Genomic DNA, 17,030 nt, shown 5'->3' with positions numbered 1-17,030 from the left:
TTAATTTTATTTTTGGCTGTGTTAGGTCTTTGTTTCTGTGCAAGGGCTTTCTCTAGTTACGGCGAGTGGGGGCCACTCTTCATCACGGTGCACAGGCCTCTCACTGTCGCGGCCTCTCTTGTTGCAGAGCACAGGCTCCAGACGCGCAGGCTCAGTAGTTGTGGCTCACGGGCCCAGTTGCTCCGCGGCATGTGGGATCTTCCCAGACCAGGGCTCGAACCCGTGTCCCCTGCATGGGCAGGCAGATTCTCAACCCCTGCACCACCAGGGAAGCCCCGTAATTTACTTTTTTTAAAAATTAAATCTATTAACTTAAACACTTTAGCTGTTTCCCACTCACCTCAAACTTCTCTTTTTTTGGTATTTGTGTTCTGCTGAACCTTTAATTTATTCTCATTTTCAACTCCAAGAGAACCCCTTTCCGGAATCATCCCAGGGTGCTCTAAGCACAAACACCCCTCTCCCATTGTTCTGTCTCTCTTTCCTATGTGCTGATCAGAAGAAGAAAAACAGCTGCACGGTTTTGTTTTCTTTTCCAAACCCGTGACATATATTGTCCTTTGATCCTTTAGCAAATGTTATCTGCTTGGAGCAAGGGACAAGACATGCCATTCATTTAGCGTGTCCCCTGTGACCTGAGCAACTTCACCTCCCCTCCAGCTTCTACTCCGGTTGCCATTAGGGTCGGCTTAAATGCCACAGACCCTTCATGTCACGGGGCAGTGTGTAGCTCTTGCATATTCCTGGCTATCACAGTGACCAAGTGTGTGTAAAATCACACATTTTCCTGCGGATTCTACTGAAAGAGGAAATATGAGTCTTAAACCAGTGCCTGTCAAGAGGAAATATACATCTTAAACCAATAACTGTCAGGTTAGTTTTAAGGTCTTTCTGTAAGAAGTGTCCCTTTGCAGTCTTCTGGTTTGTGGGTCTGTGCCCAGCATGAAGCCGCCCGGTGTCCGCCCCGCTGAGCTGCCGGCAGGAGGCAGCTGTGCCGTACAGACTGTGCCGCTCTCGTCTCACGCCTCCCTGCAGGCTCGGGGAAGTGTGGAAGGTGATGACAGAAGCAGGCAGCTCCAAACACGGAGCTGGGGTCGGCGGAACGAACACTGTGCACCTTCTAGGAGTGTGGGGCGTGTGCATTTCGTAAATGAGAAGCAGAGCTGCCCGTAGCCTTGACTGTCCACTTGGCAGGACGCACCCCTGGCCCCGCGCATTTCTGCCCTGGAAGTTGCTCAGCAGCAGGAAAAAGGGCAGGAGGGTGGGCGGTGCGGGAAATGTACTGTCATCCAGCAAGACAGTTGTTGGAGAGCAGACAGCAATAATTGCTACTATTTTAAACATGAAGAGGCTTTCTCATGAAAGACTGCGCTCCCAGCTTGCACCGCTGTCCCTCCCCATCCGGAAGTCCCTCTTTCCCCCAGCCTGCACATCACCTTCGCTCTGACCCACCACTGGTTTAGGAACATAAGGACCAGGAAATTGGGGGATACGAGCTGGGTACACTTGGATAAATCTTTGCATACTGGAGATATCCACCATCTTGCTGTGGAAGGTGTCATTCCCTGAATAAATTGTAAAATTCTTAAGATCCTTAATATTTGTAGCATAACACCACCCCATTAGTCCTGGACTGGTTCCCTTTGATTCAAGGTCACCGTTGGTAAAGACCAGGACTGGAGGGAAAGTCAGGGGGGACTTGAATCTATGCAGCTCTAGAATTCCATTCCTCTGATTTATTTTTTATAATAGCATTGAACTATCTGGCAGTTTTTCCCCATTTCTTCCTGGGAGGACAGATATGTGTTTTGAATCCTTTTGTTCGAATAAACAGAAGAGGTGGATGATCAAAGTTTTTGGTTAAACGAATGGGAGTGTGGGGATACAGTCAGAAGTCTTTAAAGGAGGTGTATTTATTTTAAGGCCCAGTTGTTACTTAATGATGATTTGGTTATAATGTTTATTTCTATCTAATGTGGTATCTTAGTCAGCTTGAGCTGCTATAATAAGAATAGACTGGGTGGCTTAAACAACAGAAGCTCACTCCTCACAGCTCTGAAGGCTGGGAAGTCCAAGATCAATGTGCCAGCCAATTCCGCTCCTGACGAGAACTTGCTTGCTTGCAGACAGTCATCTTCTCTCTGTGTCTTCATATGGCAGAGAGAGAGAGAGAGTGAGAGAGGGATCTTGTGTCTCTTCTTATAAGGGCACTATATGACCCTCATGACCTAAATATCTCCCAAAGATCGCATCTCCAAATATTATCACATTGGGATTAAGGCTTCAACATATGAATTTGGGGGAGGGGGAGCCTAAACATTCAATCCATAGCATGTAGTAAGCCAGTGGGCCGGATATTGGCTCTATCTATACAGTTATGATGTTTGGGGATAAAATCGGTGACTTGAAGAATCATAAATTAGTAAAACTGATCCTGACCTTCTTGACCATGACCATTGACAAGAATGTTCTTTGAATGTGCTGCCCCAACCAGAGCAGAGGGAAAGACAGTCATAGCCGGTGGCGTTTGCACTGCTTAAGCATGTGTTTCAACAACTGTGCTCAAATCCTTTCCCTTTTTGGGGGACTCTCCAAAGAGGTCCAAATTATCTCCCCACTCACCCACTCCCTCACTCTAATGTCCATACATGGACAGTACACTCACAGACAGCAGGCACACTTTGGGAAAAGATGCCAGTGTGTCTTTCCTTTCTTTCCTTTAGCAAAGACTAGTAAGGAAAGCTGTAGGAATGAGGTGCTAATGAGGTTGCTGGGGGAGGTGAGAAGCATAATGAATGTCAACCGTCACACAAGTCAACAGCAAGGGGGGACCAGGAGGGATTAGACATCTTGGTGATGTAGACAATCTGGAAATGTAGAAACGTGGGGAGGATACTTGTGTAACAAGACACCCCTCCCATCACCCACCTGCTGGCCTCATCCAGTCACAGTTGTGGTGTCTGGTACCTGGTGAGAGACACTCAGTGTCCCCTGGACACTTTAGCCACTTAGTAATGCAATTATTTGTGTCTCTCTCGCCCACTAGACTGAGTTTCTTGAGAGCAAGTCCTGTGTCCCTTCAGAGTTGTCTCCAGTGCTTGACACTGAGAAGGAGTGAAGTTATAGAATACTTTCATGCACACAAATGTTCATTTTAAAAAGATATTCCCCAAAAGCACCTTGGGCAGGGAGCTATGATATTATCCACACACACGAGTCCAGGCCTGGAGTGTTCTAAGGCCTTGGTGATCCCAAAAGACTGAAGTCCTGCAGGTAGTTATGATGACAACAACCTCCAGTCTGAAGCTGATAGTCTGCCAGAGGGTTGGAGGGAGCTGACAGTATTGTGTCTAATCAGACCTAGCAGCCAGGCCACTATTTACACTGAAGCCATTATTTACAGAGTTGGTTTCCAGTGAGGACTCTCTTCCTGGCTGGTAGCTGGCCACCTTCTCACTGTGTCCTCACATGGCCTTTCTTGTGCTCATAAGCATGGTGCACAGGGGTGAGAGGGGGTAGGGGAGAGAGGGAAAGCTCTCTGTTGTCTCATCTTATGAGCACACTAATCCTATCTGATCAGGGCCCCACCCTTATGACCTCATTTAACCTTAAAAACTTCCTTAGAGGCCCCATCTTCAAATATAGCCACTCTGGAGGTTAGAACTTCAACATATGAATTTTGGGAGGACACAAACATTCAGTTCATAACTGCTCTGAAAACGACTATCTGGCTTTCAATTCCTACCCTGTTACAAACTAGCTGTGTGACCTTGAGGAAGTTCCTTTAACTTTTCTAAGCATCAGCTTCCTCATGGTAAAACTGGGGACAATAATGGTGCCTATCTCAGGGTATTGTAAAGATCAAATAAGATAATGTATCTGATGGGCTTAGGGAGGGGCCCAGTATACAGTAGGTGTTTACTAATTGTTAAGATCATTAACAGCACCCTCCAAGCTCTGAGAATGAGTTCCCTCTAAGGTAGTCCTGGGAGTCCAGTCCATTCCAGCCTGGATTTCTAGGACTATGTCAGGCTGTGTGAATGGGATCTCCATACCAGAGAGGTTCCAGGACTCCCCAGTATTGTTGAGGGAGCCCAGCCTTTTCAGAGCCTAGTTAGCCTTCAGGGATTTCCAAGAAGGAAGTGGAAAACGACAGGGTGAGTCATGGTGGCAGCCCAAGGGTTCTAGAGAAGGATTCAGTGTTATGGCTGGTGGTAGCAGGTTCTTTTTTCATCTCCTTGCATGGAAGGTGACAGAGGGAGGGACTGAGCCCACTGGACCTGAATGAAGGGTCACATTGTATTCCTTCTGGCTTCTTTGTAGCTTAAAAAAAACAAAAACAAACAAAAAAAACCTTCTTAACACAACTTCAGATTCTAAAAGGTAATACAAGTTTATTGTATAAAATTTGAAAAATATAGAAAACTATCAAGAACATAAAAATCACCTGAAACTCTTCTACCCAGAGTTAACTCTGATAACCTTTCCTTTAAGTCACAGACCTGGGTATGAAGCCCATCCTTCCACGCTGGAGTGGTGTGACCTTTAATGGGCTACCTGTTCTTTTCTTTATTTTTAAAGGTAGACTTTTTTTTTTTTAGTATTTATTTATTTGGTTGCTCCAGGTCTTAGTTGCAGCAGGCGGGCTCCTTAGTTGAGGCTTGCCAGCTCCTTAGTTGCAGCACTTGGGCTCCTTAGTTGTGGCATGCGAACTCTTAGTTGCCGCATGCATGTGGGATCTAGTTCCCTGACTAGGGATCGAACCCGGAGCCCCTGAATTGGGAGCTCAGAGTCTTATCCACTGAGCCACGAGGGAAGTCCCTAGCTGTTATTTTCAAAACCTCTACTTCCTCATCTTAAAACAAGGCTAATACTTCCTGACTTGTTCTTACTTCTCGGGGCTGCCATGTGAATTAAATTCCAGGCACAGGGTGTTAGCTTACTAAAAGCTGTTTTCTTATTTCTATTGAAGAAAACACCCTTGGCTTATGATTCCAGCATCAAAGCTCAGATAAGAATCCCCCATAAATCATTATCACATCACCCTTTCAGGGTCTCTGCCCTCCAGGTGTGTGCTATGAGCATGTGTTCTGGGTTAATAAGCAAATCAATATTCTCATTTACCACATTGACATAATGACTATGCAGCAATTTCCCAGCATAAACATTCCTATTTTTCCTCTTACTTAAAGCTGCTTTAAAAGGTGAGGATTATATATTTGCACAGAGGATTGTGTGTGTCTTACCATCATTTCCCTCTGATAACTTGCATCTCTCCTTTTGTGGTCACACCTGGCCTTGGCTTTGTAATGAGGGAGAGAGAGAGAGAGACAGAGAGAGAGAGAGAGAGACAGAGAGAGAGACAGACTGCATCTCTGAGGCTTTCTGGACTTCCTTTGGCCAGAATGGTTTTGTCCATCACCTAAGAACCAAACTCATTTCCTGATTATTGTGTGTTAAATTAAAATTCCAGTTTTCAGATTTTAGGACAAAAGTTCTCCTGAAATATGTCAGCTTCATTCCAGCTTCAGACAATGGGCTCGTTGCTGTGACTGTCCCTGTCCCCCCATCCTTCTGGCCTACCCAACTCCTCCCCACTGCCTCTGCCCAGGGCCTTCCACACTAGGGGAGGGACCCCTTCTCCCCAAAGGTCCGAATGATACCTGGCAGGGACCAGATGTTCATGGGGGACAATGTTGCTGTATAAGGGAACAGGGTTCACTCCCAGCCACCTGTCTTGTTTCCCAGCACCACCCCCAGCAGACCACCCTCTCCTAACAGCAGGAAGACCTGGCAGTTGAGGCTGAATAGGTACTGTAAACTTTCTTGGTGTGGAGATTCCATGCACTCCAATCTGGTCAACTTGACAAAAAAAAAAAAACAAAAAAACAACTGCCTAACCAAGTGTGTCCAGGAGAGCAGGCTAAACTCTCCAGATAGTTGACTTATTTCCTTACAAGAGCTATTCCTTCAACAGATTGTGAGACCTTTTCATCCTGGGACACAAGCTTCCTGTACCTTGCCTAGTGGCAGGCAAAATGAAATGACGAGGATGAGAGATAGTATGTCACGTCCTTTGCTCTGTTCACAGTGATGTGCTGTATTGGAAAAGGGATGAAAGTTGAGCATTATCCTGGACACAGAGTTGCCAAATGTCCTGGACAACAAATATGGAATTGGCCTACCGCTTGTTGCTTTAAACCATTTGATTATCAGGGTGCAACAAGTAGATGCAGCCAAAACTGTTCATTTGTGAACAGTTTTGAGTTTCCTATACTGGATGCTGGGGATGAGGACCAGGCAGAAATGATGTTTGCTGCTGCGCCTTTGACTTTGAGGATTTAGTCCAGAGGTGGAGATAGACTCCAGTGCCACATGAAGGTACAGAGAGTTGGGGAAGTCTTCTCAGAAAAGGGAACAATTGATTGGATCCTGAAGAATAAGTTTACCGTGTAGAAAGGTGGGCTTTACTGAGCCCACAGAGACACTGCAGTGGTGTAGTCTCCCTCCCCTGGTCAGATTGTGTCCTATATTTTCTAAGCCTAAGTAAAAATCATTTCTGTTCAGATACCGAATGGTCAAGATAGTTGCCAAATCAACCTGCATTAAACGTATATATCAATTAGGGGAGAACTGACATCTTTACTATGCTGGGTCTTCCAATCCATGAACATTGTATGTCTCTCCACTTATTTATTTTCTTTGGTTTCTTTCATCAGCATTTTGTAGTTTTCAGCATACAAATCCTGTATATTTTCTTAGATTTCTACCTAAGTATTTCAATTTTTTTGTGTGTCCATTTGTTCATCACTAGTATATAGAAAAACAATAGCTTTTTGTATGTTGATCTTGTACCTTGTGACCTTGCTGAACTGACATTTGTTCTAGGAGATTTTTTTGTAGATTCTTTGAGATTTTCTGCATAGCTCCCATCACATCACCTGCAAATAAGAATGGTTTTATTTTTCCCTTTTCAGTCTATATGCCTTTTATTTCATTTTCTTTTGTTATAGTGCTAGCTAGAACTCCCTTTGTTGAATAACAGTGGTGAGAGTAGACATCCTTGCCTTATTCCCAGTTTAGGGGGAAAGTATTCAGTCTTTCATAAATTCTGGTATTAGCTGTAGGTTTTTTGGTGATGTTCTTTAATTTTTTTTTAATTTTTTATTTATTTATTTTTGGCTGTGTTGGGTCTTTGTTGCTGTGCGTGGGCTTTCTCTAGTTGTGCTGAGCAAGGGTTACTCTTCGTTACAGTGCACAGGCTTTGCATTGTGGTAGCTTCTCTTGTTGGGGAGCACGGGCTCTAGGTGTGCAGGCTTCAGTAGTTGCAGCACGTGGCATGTGGGATCTTCCCGGACCGGAGATCGAACCCGTATCCCCTGCATTGGCAGGCGGATTCTTAACCACTGCACCACCAGGGAAGTCCCTGGTGATGTTCTTTATCAACTTGAGGAAGTTATCTTCTTTCCCTACTTTCCTGAGAGTTTTTTATCATGAATGGGTGTTGAATTTTGTCCAGTGCTTTTTCTGCAACAATTTATATGATTATGTGATGCAGAAAAAGCACTGTTGGGCTTTCCTGGTGGCACAGTGGTTAAGAATCCGCCTGCCAATGCAGGGGACACAGGTTCGAGCCCTGGTCTGGGAAGATCCCACATGCCGCGGAGCAACTAAGCCCGTGCACCACAACTACTGAGCCTGTGCTGTAGAGCCCGTGAGCCACAACTACTGAAGTCCGCGTGCCTAGAGCCCATGCTCTGCAACAAGAGAAGCCAACGCAATGAGAAGCCTGCACACTGCAACCAAGAGTAGCCCCCGCTTGCTGCAGCTAGAGAAATAGAGAAAGCCTGCGCACAGCAGCGAAGACCCAACACAGCCATAAATAAATAAATAAATAAATAAATAAATTTATTAAAAAAGAAGAAAAAAAAAGCACTGTTAATATGGTGAATTACATTGATTGGTTTTCAAGTATTGAGCAAGCTTTGCATCCCTGGAAGTAATCCCATTTGCATAGTGGGATTCTTTAATTCTTTTACATATTGCTGAATTCTATTTGCTGATATTTTGTTAGAAATTTTTGTATCTACATTCATGGGATATTACTTTATAGTTTGTTTGTTTGTTTTTTTTCTGTACTGTGTTTGTCTGTCTTTGATATCAGGGCAGTACTGACTTCATAAACTGATTTGGGAAGGTTTCCCTCTCTATTTTCTGGAAGAGATTGGGGTTAATTCTTCTCTAAGTGTATGGTAGAGTTCTATGGCTTTTGAAAAGTTGATTCTGGGGACCCAATCTGGACCAAATAAAGCTGAATCTTTGGGGGTGGGACTTGAGCATATCAGATGAGCTTGTCAATGTGCAACCAGCTGTGGAGCTTCAGTGTGGTCATGGACTTCTTGAGACAAACATAGGAGGGTGAACTGAATCAGAATCCATCTGAAGAATGACATGAATTAAGCAGCTGTGAGGCTTGGAGAATTTGGCTCTCTGAGACACGTCCCAGGAGCCTCTGATGTCTTCAGGACCATATGGTATAGTGGGGACATTGGTCATAAAAGACGTCTGGGTTTGACTTGGCTACTTAGTAGCCATAAATTCCTTATTAGCAATTTCAGTTTTCTCGTCTGTAAAATCCCACTTCTTGGGTTGTTTTGGGAATAAAATGAGACAAGAGGTATGAAAATGCTTTAGAACCACCACAACTTTTTGAGAAGGTGAAAATTGATGTTTCTTTGGGCCCCAGCTTCACCCTTACTGCTGTGGTGTCATGATTCCCAATGAGTCCTGCTGTGAGGTCAGTGGGAGGCTTGTGACCCCAGCTGGCTATAGGACCAGTGTCCTCAGGCTGTGGAGAAACTTCCTCCCCATCCCTGCTCACTTACTCTGCCCATGGAGTTTGGGCTCTCACAGGAAGGGGTGGGACCTTGGTGCCAGTGAAAAGGAATTTTGACCTTGACCCGTGCCCCCTCTCACCTTTCACAGGAACATGCTTGCCAATTCAGCCAGTGTGCGGATTCTCATCAAGGGAGGCAAGGTTGTGAATGATGACTGCACCCACGAGGCTGACGTCTACATTGAGAACGGCATCATCCAGCAGGTGGGCCGTGAGCTCATGATCCCCGGAGGGGCCAAGGTGATTGATGCCACTGGGAAACTGGTGATCCCTGGAGGCATCGACACCAGCACCCACTTCCACCAGACCTTCATGAACGCCACATGCGTGGACGACTTCTACCACGGGACCAAGGTAATGCTTCTGTTTGGGGAGGGTGCCTTCCTCGGCGGTTTCCTCTGTTTCTGAGGCTGCTCCAGACTAGATCCACATGAACAGGGCGCTCCTGCTGTATTGCTCAAAGGAGAAGGGTGCTCTTGAAGGGGCCACTGTGGCAACTAAAATAGGAAATTTCAGGCTAAATGTCATAGATTTCTGTGATTATGGAAAAGGAGGCATTTAAGCCTATTTTGCTGATCACATCACTTACTGAGGTACCCAGGCCAGGTACTGATTTTATTTTTATATTTTTATGTCATGTAGTACAGACCTAGAGGAAGAGGAGAATTAGCTGGAGTCTGTTATTGTGCATGTGTGTGGCGGGAGGTATGTGTGTGGGGGGTAGGTCTGAAGGACTGCTTTATGTATGATAAGCTAAATTAATTTCCCCAAAATTATGAAAAATAGATATGCCTATTCTAGATGATTTTAATCGTAGAAATTATGAAACAGACATAGTTAACTATCTTTTATTATCTTTCCTAGCTTGTTCTTTTTAAAAACAGCTTGAAAGATACCGGCGGTAAGCCCTCTTTTCAGAGTGAATTATCATGGACAATATTTAAGAATTACTGAGCTGGGCCTGAGATACTTTATGTCCCTAAATGCAAAATACAAAAATCCAGACCTGTGAAACAAATGAATCAGGAGGAAATTATGTTTCGCCAAAAGAGTCCCAAATAGGTTCTTTCACCCTTTCTCTGTGCTCCAGAATCCTGTCATTGCTGTCATCCCTGTGTGTTGTAATTATCTGTAATATGCAGGCCTCTTCCTGGACACCAGACTATGGGCTCCTTAAGGGCAAGGCCTGACTGTATTCTTCTGCTTTCCCAGAGCCTGGCCTTGACCTGGAATGAGAGTAGCTGGCCAGCAATTGTTTGTTGAATGAATAAGTGATTGATACTTATCCATGCGGTCTCTACATCCAGCTGTGTATCAGATTCATCTATGAAGACTTTTTTCAAATGCAGAGTTGAATCAGCATCTTGAGGGTCAGAAGTCCCTGGCCCTGGCAGCAGCCCTTTGTACTGTCTGATTTATAAAGGACTTGGCCTCTAATGCTCCCTGGGTGAAAGGAGTCCACCAGTGGCAGCAGTCCTATGTCCTACTCTGGCCCACTGCCTCAAATTCCCATTGGCCCTGTACCTTAAAATCTCACCTCTGTTCTACTTGGGGTTCTCAGGGACCCCCTCTCCCATGCTCAGTGCACTTCCCCTGGGATCCATCTTCCTGGGGGCTCCAGTGCTCCGGCTGTTAGGCAGCAACTGATAAGGCTCCCCAAACCCACCCTGAAGAGCCTGGCTGGGGCTCCAGGCAGAGGCTGGCCCACCTCAGGCAGATGTCCCTTAAGGTCTCCCTGAGGATATGCCTCCTTCCCAGTCCAGGCGCAACAGATCAGACCCCCGGAAGGCTGAGCTGTGAGGAGTCACAGTAGCCATGGCCCAGCCTCTGCTGACGCAAGGATGCCGCCAGGCCTACTGAATACTCTGGCATCCCAGGCCACACCTGCCCACTTGAGCCAAGCCCTGGGAATAGAAGTGATTGGTGGACCCGCCCTACTTTCTCCTCTGAGAATTACTCCAGGGCCCTGCAGGTGATGCTTCACTAATGAATGGGGAGCCCCATCCTCATAAACTCTTGCAGGGTCCTCTTGGGGGGACTCTGGTGGCAGTCGGGGCCTTTCTGAAGAGAGTGAGCACATCCAGCTCACCATCCCCATGCACTTGAGCCCTGCCAGGCCAGGCCTGCTTCATTTGTGGTTATTTTTATTGAAGTATAGCATACATACAGAGAAGCGCACAGGTTCTAAGGTACACAGAATCATCACAACTGAACACACCCTTGTAACCAGCACCCAAATCGAGAAACCAAACATTGCCAGCACCCAGAAGCCCCCCTTGTGCCCCCTCCTAGTCACTACTCCTCACCAAGGATAACAACTATCCTGACTTCTAATACCATAGTTTTTAAAAAATAACAGCTTAATTGAGATATAATTCACACTCCATACAATTTGCCTATTTAAAGTGCAGAAGTGGGTGGTTTTCAGTATATTCACCATAGGTTTTGACTGTTTGCTTTATGTAAATGAACTCAGGCAGCCTGTACCCTTGCGTTGGCTCCCTTTGCTCAACATTATTTTTGTGAAATTCACCCATGTTGTTGCATGTTGCACTTCATTGCTTCATAGTGTTCTACTGTACAAGAGCCCACAGGGTACCTGGACATCCTGCTATCACCGGGCATCTGGGTGGTTGCTACTTCGGGGCTATTACAAATGCTGTTGCTGTGAATGTTCTCATACATGTCTTTTAGTAAACGTGTGTGCACATTTCTACTGGGCATATTCCTGGGAGTGGGATTGCTGGGTCATAGAAGACACACATGTTTAGCTCTAGGACAGACTGCCAAATTGTTTTCCAGTTTGGTTGTAACAGTTTAAACTCCCAGGAGGAGAGTAAGAGAGGACCCAGTATTTACCACCAACATAACCCTGATTACCACAACAGTCCATGCTGGGGTCCATTTTGCAGTGTGCACCAAAAATTGTATGCAGTGTGCAGCCTTGCACCAAAAATTGTAGCTTGCTGGTTACTCTCCCCACTTGGGAGATCTTTAGTCCAGGGTCGGATGCCACACTGTCACTACCAGCCTCTGGGAGAGCAGGCTGGCCTTTCTTTGTTTTATTTTCCACATTGTCATCTGCCGGGGCCTCATTAGCCAGGAGTGACGAGTTTTCCCCTGAGAGCCTTCAGCTCTTTATAGCAAATGAAGACCTTTGCACGTGCATCTTTGTGCAAGGTGGTGGATAACTTTTGATCTTTTCCAGGCTTCTCATCCGTGGAAGCAGCTGTCTCTGGAAAAGCACAAAAAAGCCCCTGTGTGATTAAAGGTCCCAGTTCCTGCAGGGTCAGACACCCCCAGTCCATGCCAGGCCCAAGTTATAGGAAATTTAAGGCCCATAAACCCCAAGCCACTCCGGCTGCTCGTGTCACCTAAACTGACCTTTTGTTATATCCACCCCCTAAGTAAGATCGCACCTTGTCCTTGTGCCGCAGCTCATATTGAGCGTCTGTTTCATAACACAGCCCCTGACGCAGTCCTCCCCAGACCCCTCTGGGAGACCCTGCCCAGAGTCCTGCCTCAGACATCCCAGCCTCCCAAGAACTGGCTTCCCACCCCTGTCCCCCCTCCCCTCCACTCCTGGATTGCTCCTCCCTGTTGGTGCTCCTACAGCTGGATATTTTGGCTTCCTCTTATCTCCAATTCCTGACAATCTCCTGGGGAGAGAAAATGCTCTCCTGTTGCACTACTGATCTCAGGGATGTGTGGATTTAATTATTCACACAGCCTGTGGCACTCAGGCCGAGGCTGTGCACCCTGATAGATTGCCGCTGACCTACTTTGCACCTTCTAAGAAAGGTAACAGTTGATCTGCTTCAAGCATCTGGGTTTATAATAGAATAATAACCCCAAGGAAAAGCTCACCCTTGTGATTAGCCTATAGAGAAAGAGAGATCAAGTTGCGCCTTTTTGTTCTCGTCTGACAGATCCAAGGGCCTTGAACTCTGCACCCCCTGAGCTATGGGCTGCCTGTCAATTGGGCAGCAGCAGCCAGGGCTGGGAAAACAAAACCGTTGAAAGCCTGGCTTTTCTGAGAGCATCTGGGTCTCCATTGTACTGGGTCTGAAGGGGTTTCTCTAGCGCTTCTTTAACACACGCTTTGCCCGCCTCTGCTTCCGTTAGAGGCTGGGGCACGCTCCGCCTGGCTCCCCTGCCTCTGCCCCCCTTGCTCACAGCCGGGGCACTCCGCCCTCCTCCCCGCCTCCCCGCCACCCCCAACCTGCAGGCCCCTCCCTCCCAGAGGCCCAGAACCTGGTCTCCAGAGATGCCAGGACGCCCTGCTTGTTAAAAATGCCCCCATGGAGGAAGGGGGTTATCTCCTGTGGGATGGCAGGAGCAGGAGGGGAGGGAGGAGAGCCAGTGACACCAACCGTGTTAATAAAGGTCTAGGATTTCACTTGGGTCACGGGGGTCTGTTATCATTATCCTGCTTAGCTTACTCATAAGTTATGCTTATTCTTTGGTGTGAATCTAATATTACATAATAAGAATGTTAATGCAGGCTGTTGAGCTCCACCCCACCAGTGGCTCTCCGTGGCCCGGTGGGAATATCAGAATCAGGCTTTTTAAACTACAGGCACAGCCCCTTCACTAAGATGGTGATAGAGGGGGCAGCAGGGACAATGGGGAAATGCTTCCTAGATGCCTTTTCTGCCTCCCACTCCTCCGAAAATAGACTGAGAACCACTGTCTAGGCCAATGGTTTTCAACCTTTGGAAGCAAATTACAGTAAAACTACTTGGGGAATTTTTTTTTTTTTTTAAACGTCTTTATTGAAGTATAATTGCTTTACAATGGTGTGTTAGTTTCTGCTTTATAACAAAGTGAATCAGTTATACATATACATATGTTCCCATATCTCTTCCCTCCTGCATCTCCCTCCCTCCCACCCTCCCTATCCCACCCCTCTAGGTGGTCACAAAGCACCGAGCTGATCTCCCGGGGAATTTTTTAAAAATACATGTCCAGACCCCTCCTCTCTACTGCCCGCACCCTCCACCCCAGACTAATGAAATCAATGTCTCTAGGTCTGCCTCTTCCCCCGTCTGTATTTTTTTTTAATTTAAAAAAAAATTTATTTTTTTAAATTTATTTTTTGGCTGTGTTGGGTCTTCATTGCTGCACGCGGGCTTTCTCTATTTGCGGCGAGTCGGAGCTACTCTTCGTTGCGGTGCGCGGGCTTCTCATTGGGGTGGTGGAGCTCGGGCTCTAGAGTACAGGCTCAGCAGAGCCTACATGGGCTTAGTTGCTCTGCGGCATGTGGGATCTTCCCGGACCAGGGATCGAACCAGTGTCCCCTGCATTGGCAGGCAGATTCTTGTCCACTGCAGCACCAGGGAAGCCCATGTATTTTTTTTTTAAGCATCCTTGATGATCCTACCACTAGCATGCGGATTATTAAGGAACTTTCTCGGCTGTTTTGAATGGCATGTTGTCTTGGCTGTTACTCCTGTTGCCTGTCTGACCCTCACCTTATGTGCCAGAATGACATCTGAATCCCCTTTGAAAACTTGGGCTTGTCTTGCCTCACCCTTGCCAGTATTATTTATTTGTTTCTCTCCTTCTAGTTACATTATAGGGTCCCACTATTGGGTTCCCAAGCCCCAGCCTGGGGCCTAGAACCCCTGTACTTGCTAAGTGTCCCTGGTGCTGTGCTCTGCCCTCCTGTCTGTACGGCGTAGACATCATCAATGAGCGGTGAATTGGCCATGGTCAAGATGTCATCAAATGGAAATCCGGCTGGGTCTGTCCCTCTTCTTTGAGGACCCAGAGACTCCCTCTTGTCTGTGCCAGGGCCATCTGGTCACTGAGACAGCCTCCCACTGACTCAAAACCATCAGCAGCAGGACATCTATTCTTGTAGTCAAACCACACGGAGAGCCAAATCCTAACCCGAAGAGTGTTTGTCTAGAACAGGATCAGCCTAGCAGATGTACAGTGGCACAGGCTAGGTGGCCTGCCACTTCCCGCCCCCAGTGGAGGGTCCTGACCCTACCTCCCTCCTCCCACTGCAGAGGACTAAACCTATCAGAGTCCTGGGATATGACCCGCTGGGACATAAATAAATTCCCTTTGGTGTCCAGCCTGCCAACCTTCTTACCAAGGAGCCCATTTATCCATTGGGCAGACTGTTTTTGCTATTTTGCCTTTGAAACTTGCTCTTTTGGCTTTAAACCTTTAAATGCCGGTCACTTCCTTTCTTCTTTTTTCTTGACTCTGTTATTCAGTCCATTTCTGTTTAATTCTAGCCAAAATGTCTTTCCAGTCTTTTTGCTCTGCAGTAACACTTCCTGCTTATCGGGATCCAGACTCATACAGTCTTGCTTATTAATTGATGTTCCCAAGTTCACTTCATTCCGGTAAAAAACTGGAGGGACCTTAGAAATATAGCCCCACCCTTCCACTGATAGGGAGAGAGAGTGAATGAGTTGCCCCAAGTCCCAGAGGTAGTTGGACCAGACTGTAAGTTTCTCAGTCTGAGGCCCTTTTCACCACACCACTCAGAGGATCCTGAAACCCCAGATTCTGGACAGTCACCCCTTTCAGACAGCCTATGACCTCTCAGTAGGCTGCATGCAAATAGTTAACTCGACACTGTGTGGCTTGGAACTTGCCTGGACCAGATAAAGGCATCAAGGAACTGATGCATCAGGCAGACAGCAGAGTAAGCTCTCCGCCTCCCCAAGGTGGCAGCTTTATAACACACCACTGTCCAAAGAGGAATAACACTGATGTCAGTGCTTTAGAGCTGACAGTTTTTACCATTTACAAATGGTTGTTGTGGGGATTAAATGAGTTGATGCATGAAAAACACTTCACACAGTGCCTGGCACAGAGTACGTGCATGATAACTGTTAGTCCGCAGGCTGTGAGTACCTGCTTCCACCTTAGGCCTGGCCTTGGCTCTGTCTGGTTTCTAGGGTTACTTGATCCACCCACTTTGGCTTTGCAATGAGATTGTTCTACTGTCCATCTAGTACCCGTGCTGCCTATGTCCCCGGCTTTGCCAGCAGGGTCATGTCCTGCTTGAGAACTTGCAGTGGCTCCCTGTTGTCTAGTTTGGAGTCCTAGATCTTCACCCTGGACAGCTCCCCATCTGACCTTGCCCTCTCCATCCAATCCTCACTGCCGACATGTGCCCATCCATCAGGAAGGGGGTTTTCTCAGCCCCCTTCGCTATGAATGTCCCATGCTCCCTCCTGCCATCCCTTCCCACCCGTCCACAGAAGGCCTTCACGACTTACCAAGCTCATGTCACATTCTTCCTCCAGCTAATTCAGCCCCAGGATCCACTTTCTTCTCCTCAGCTGAAATAAACTGTCATCCTGGGGTTTTCAAATTGTTTCCTATGTAAAGTTTGTCTCTCAACTGGATTGAAAACTTTGAGGGGCAGAGACCACAATTTATATTTAACTCATGACTCACCACAGACTCACAAAGATTTAAACATGTAGTACAATAGATGCTCAAGAAATAGATGAATGTCTACATAGGGTGGCAGTCGTGAGCACAGGCTGGGGTGGACGGCCAGAGTTTGAATTTCAGCTCCACATTTACTGGTTGTGTGATTGGACGAGTTAATCTCTCTCTGCCTTTCAGTTTCCTTCTCTGGAAAATGGAGATTATGATAATACTTTATGTGTGTTGAGATACTACTGGTAAAGAACTTAAAATAGTACTTGGTAGTTCCCTGGCAGTCTAGTGGTTAGGACTTGGCGCTTTCACTGCCGTGGCCAGGGTTCAGTCCCCGGCTGGGCAACTGAGATCCCACAAGCCACGTGGCCAAAAATAAAATATGAATAAAAATCTTAAAATAAAAAATATATTTAAAAATAGTACTTGGTGCTTACTAAGCACTATATGAGTGTTTGTTAAATAAATAGATCGTGATGATTGAGGACCAACCCCTGGAAAATCCATTTGTGCAGTTTCCTCACAAGCATACGTATTAAAGTGTTAGACATCAAATAGGAATTACAAAATTGGTTTCTATCTCTACTGTCAGGGTTGACTGTGTGTGTTATAGATTTCAAATGGAGCCTAAATAGTACTGGTGATGACTTCTAGATAATTTTTTCTCCTTTCTTTCTCTTAAAAACAGAAATATCCAGTCATAAACTCAGCAGGTAGC

At 46.3% G+C, this 17,030-nt stretch overlaps 1 protein-coding gene across 2 annotated transcripts in view; it reads left to right on the top strand.

Annotated features, from left to right (window-relative positions):
- DPYSL5 (dihydropyrimidinase like 5) overlaps positions 1–17,030 on the top strand; it is an 89,384-nt gene that overhangs the window by 30,224 nt on the left and 42,130 nt on the right. For both annotated transcript variants that reach the window (XM_082357277.1, XM_082357276.1), the window contains exon 2: positions 8,986–9,250. In XM_082357277.1, coding sequence (XP_082213403.1) covers positions 8,990–9,250 — 261 coding nt within the window. In that variant the 5' untranslated portion in view covers positions 8,986–8,989. The remainder of the gene's footprint in view (positions 1–8,985; positions 9,251–17,030) is intronic.

Source organism: Balaenoptera borealis, assembly GCF_965194805.1.
Source record: "Balaenoptera borealis genome assembly, chromosome: 15".
In the NCBI taxonomy this organism is placed as follows: domain Eukaryota; kingdom Metazoa; phylum Chordata; class Mammalia; order Artiodactyla; family Balaenopteridae; genus Balaenoptera; species Balaenoptera borealis.
This window is presented reverse-complemented; position numbering and strand designations above follow the sequence as displayed.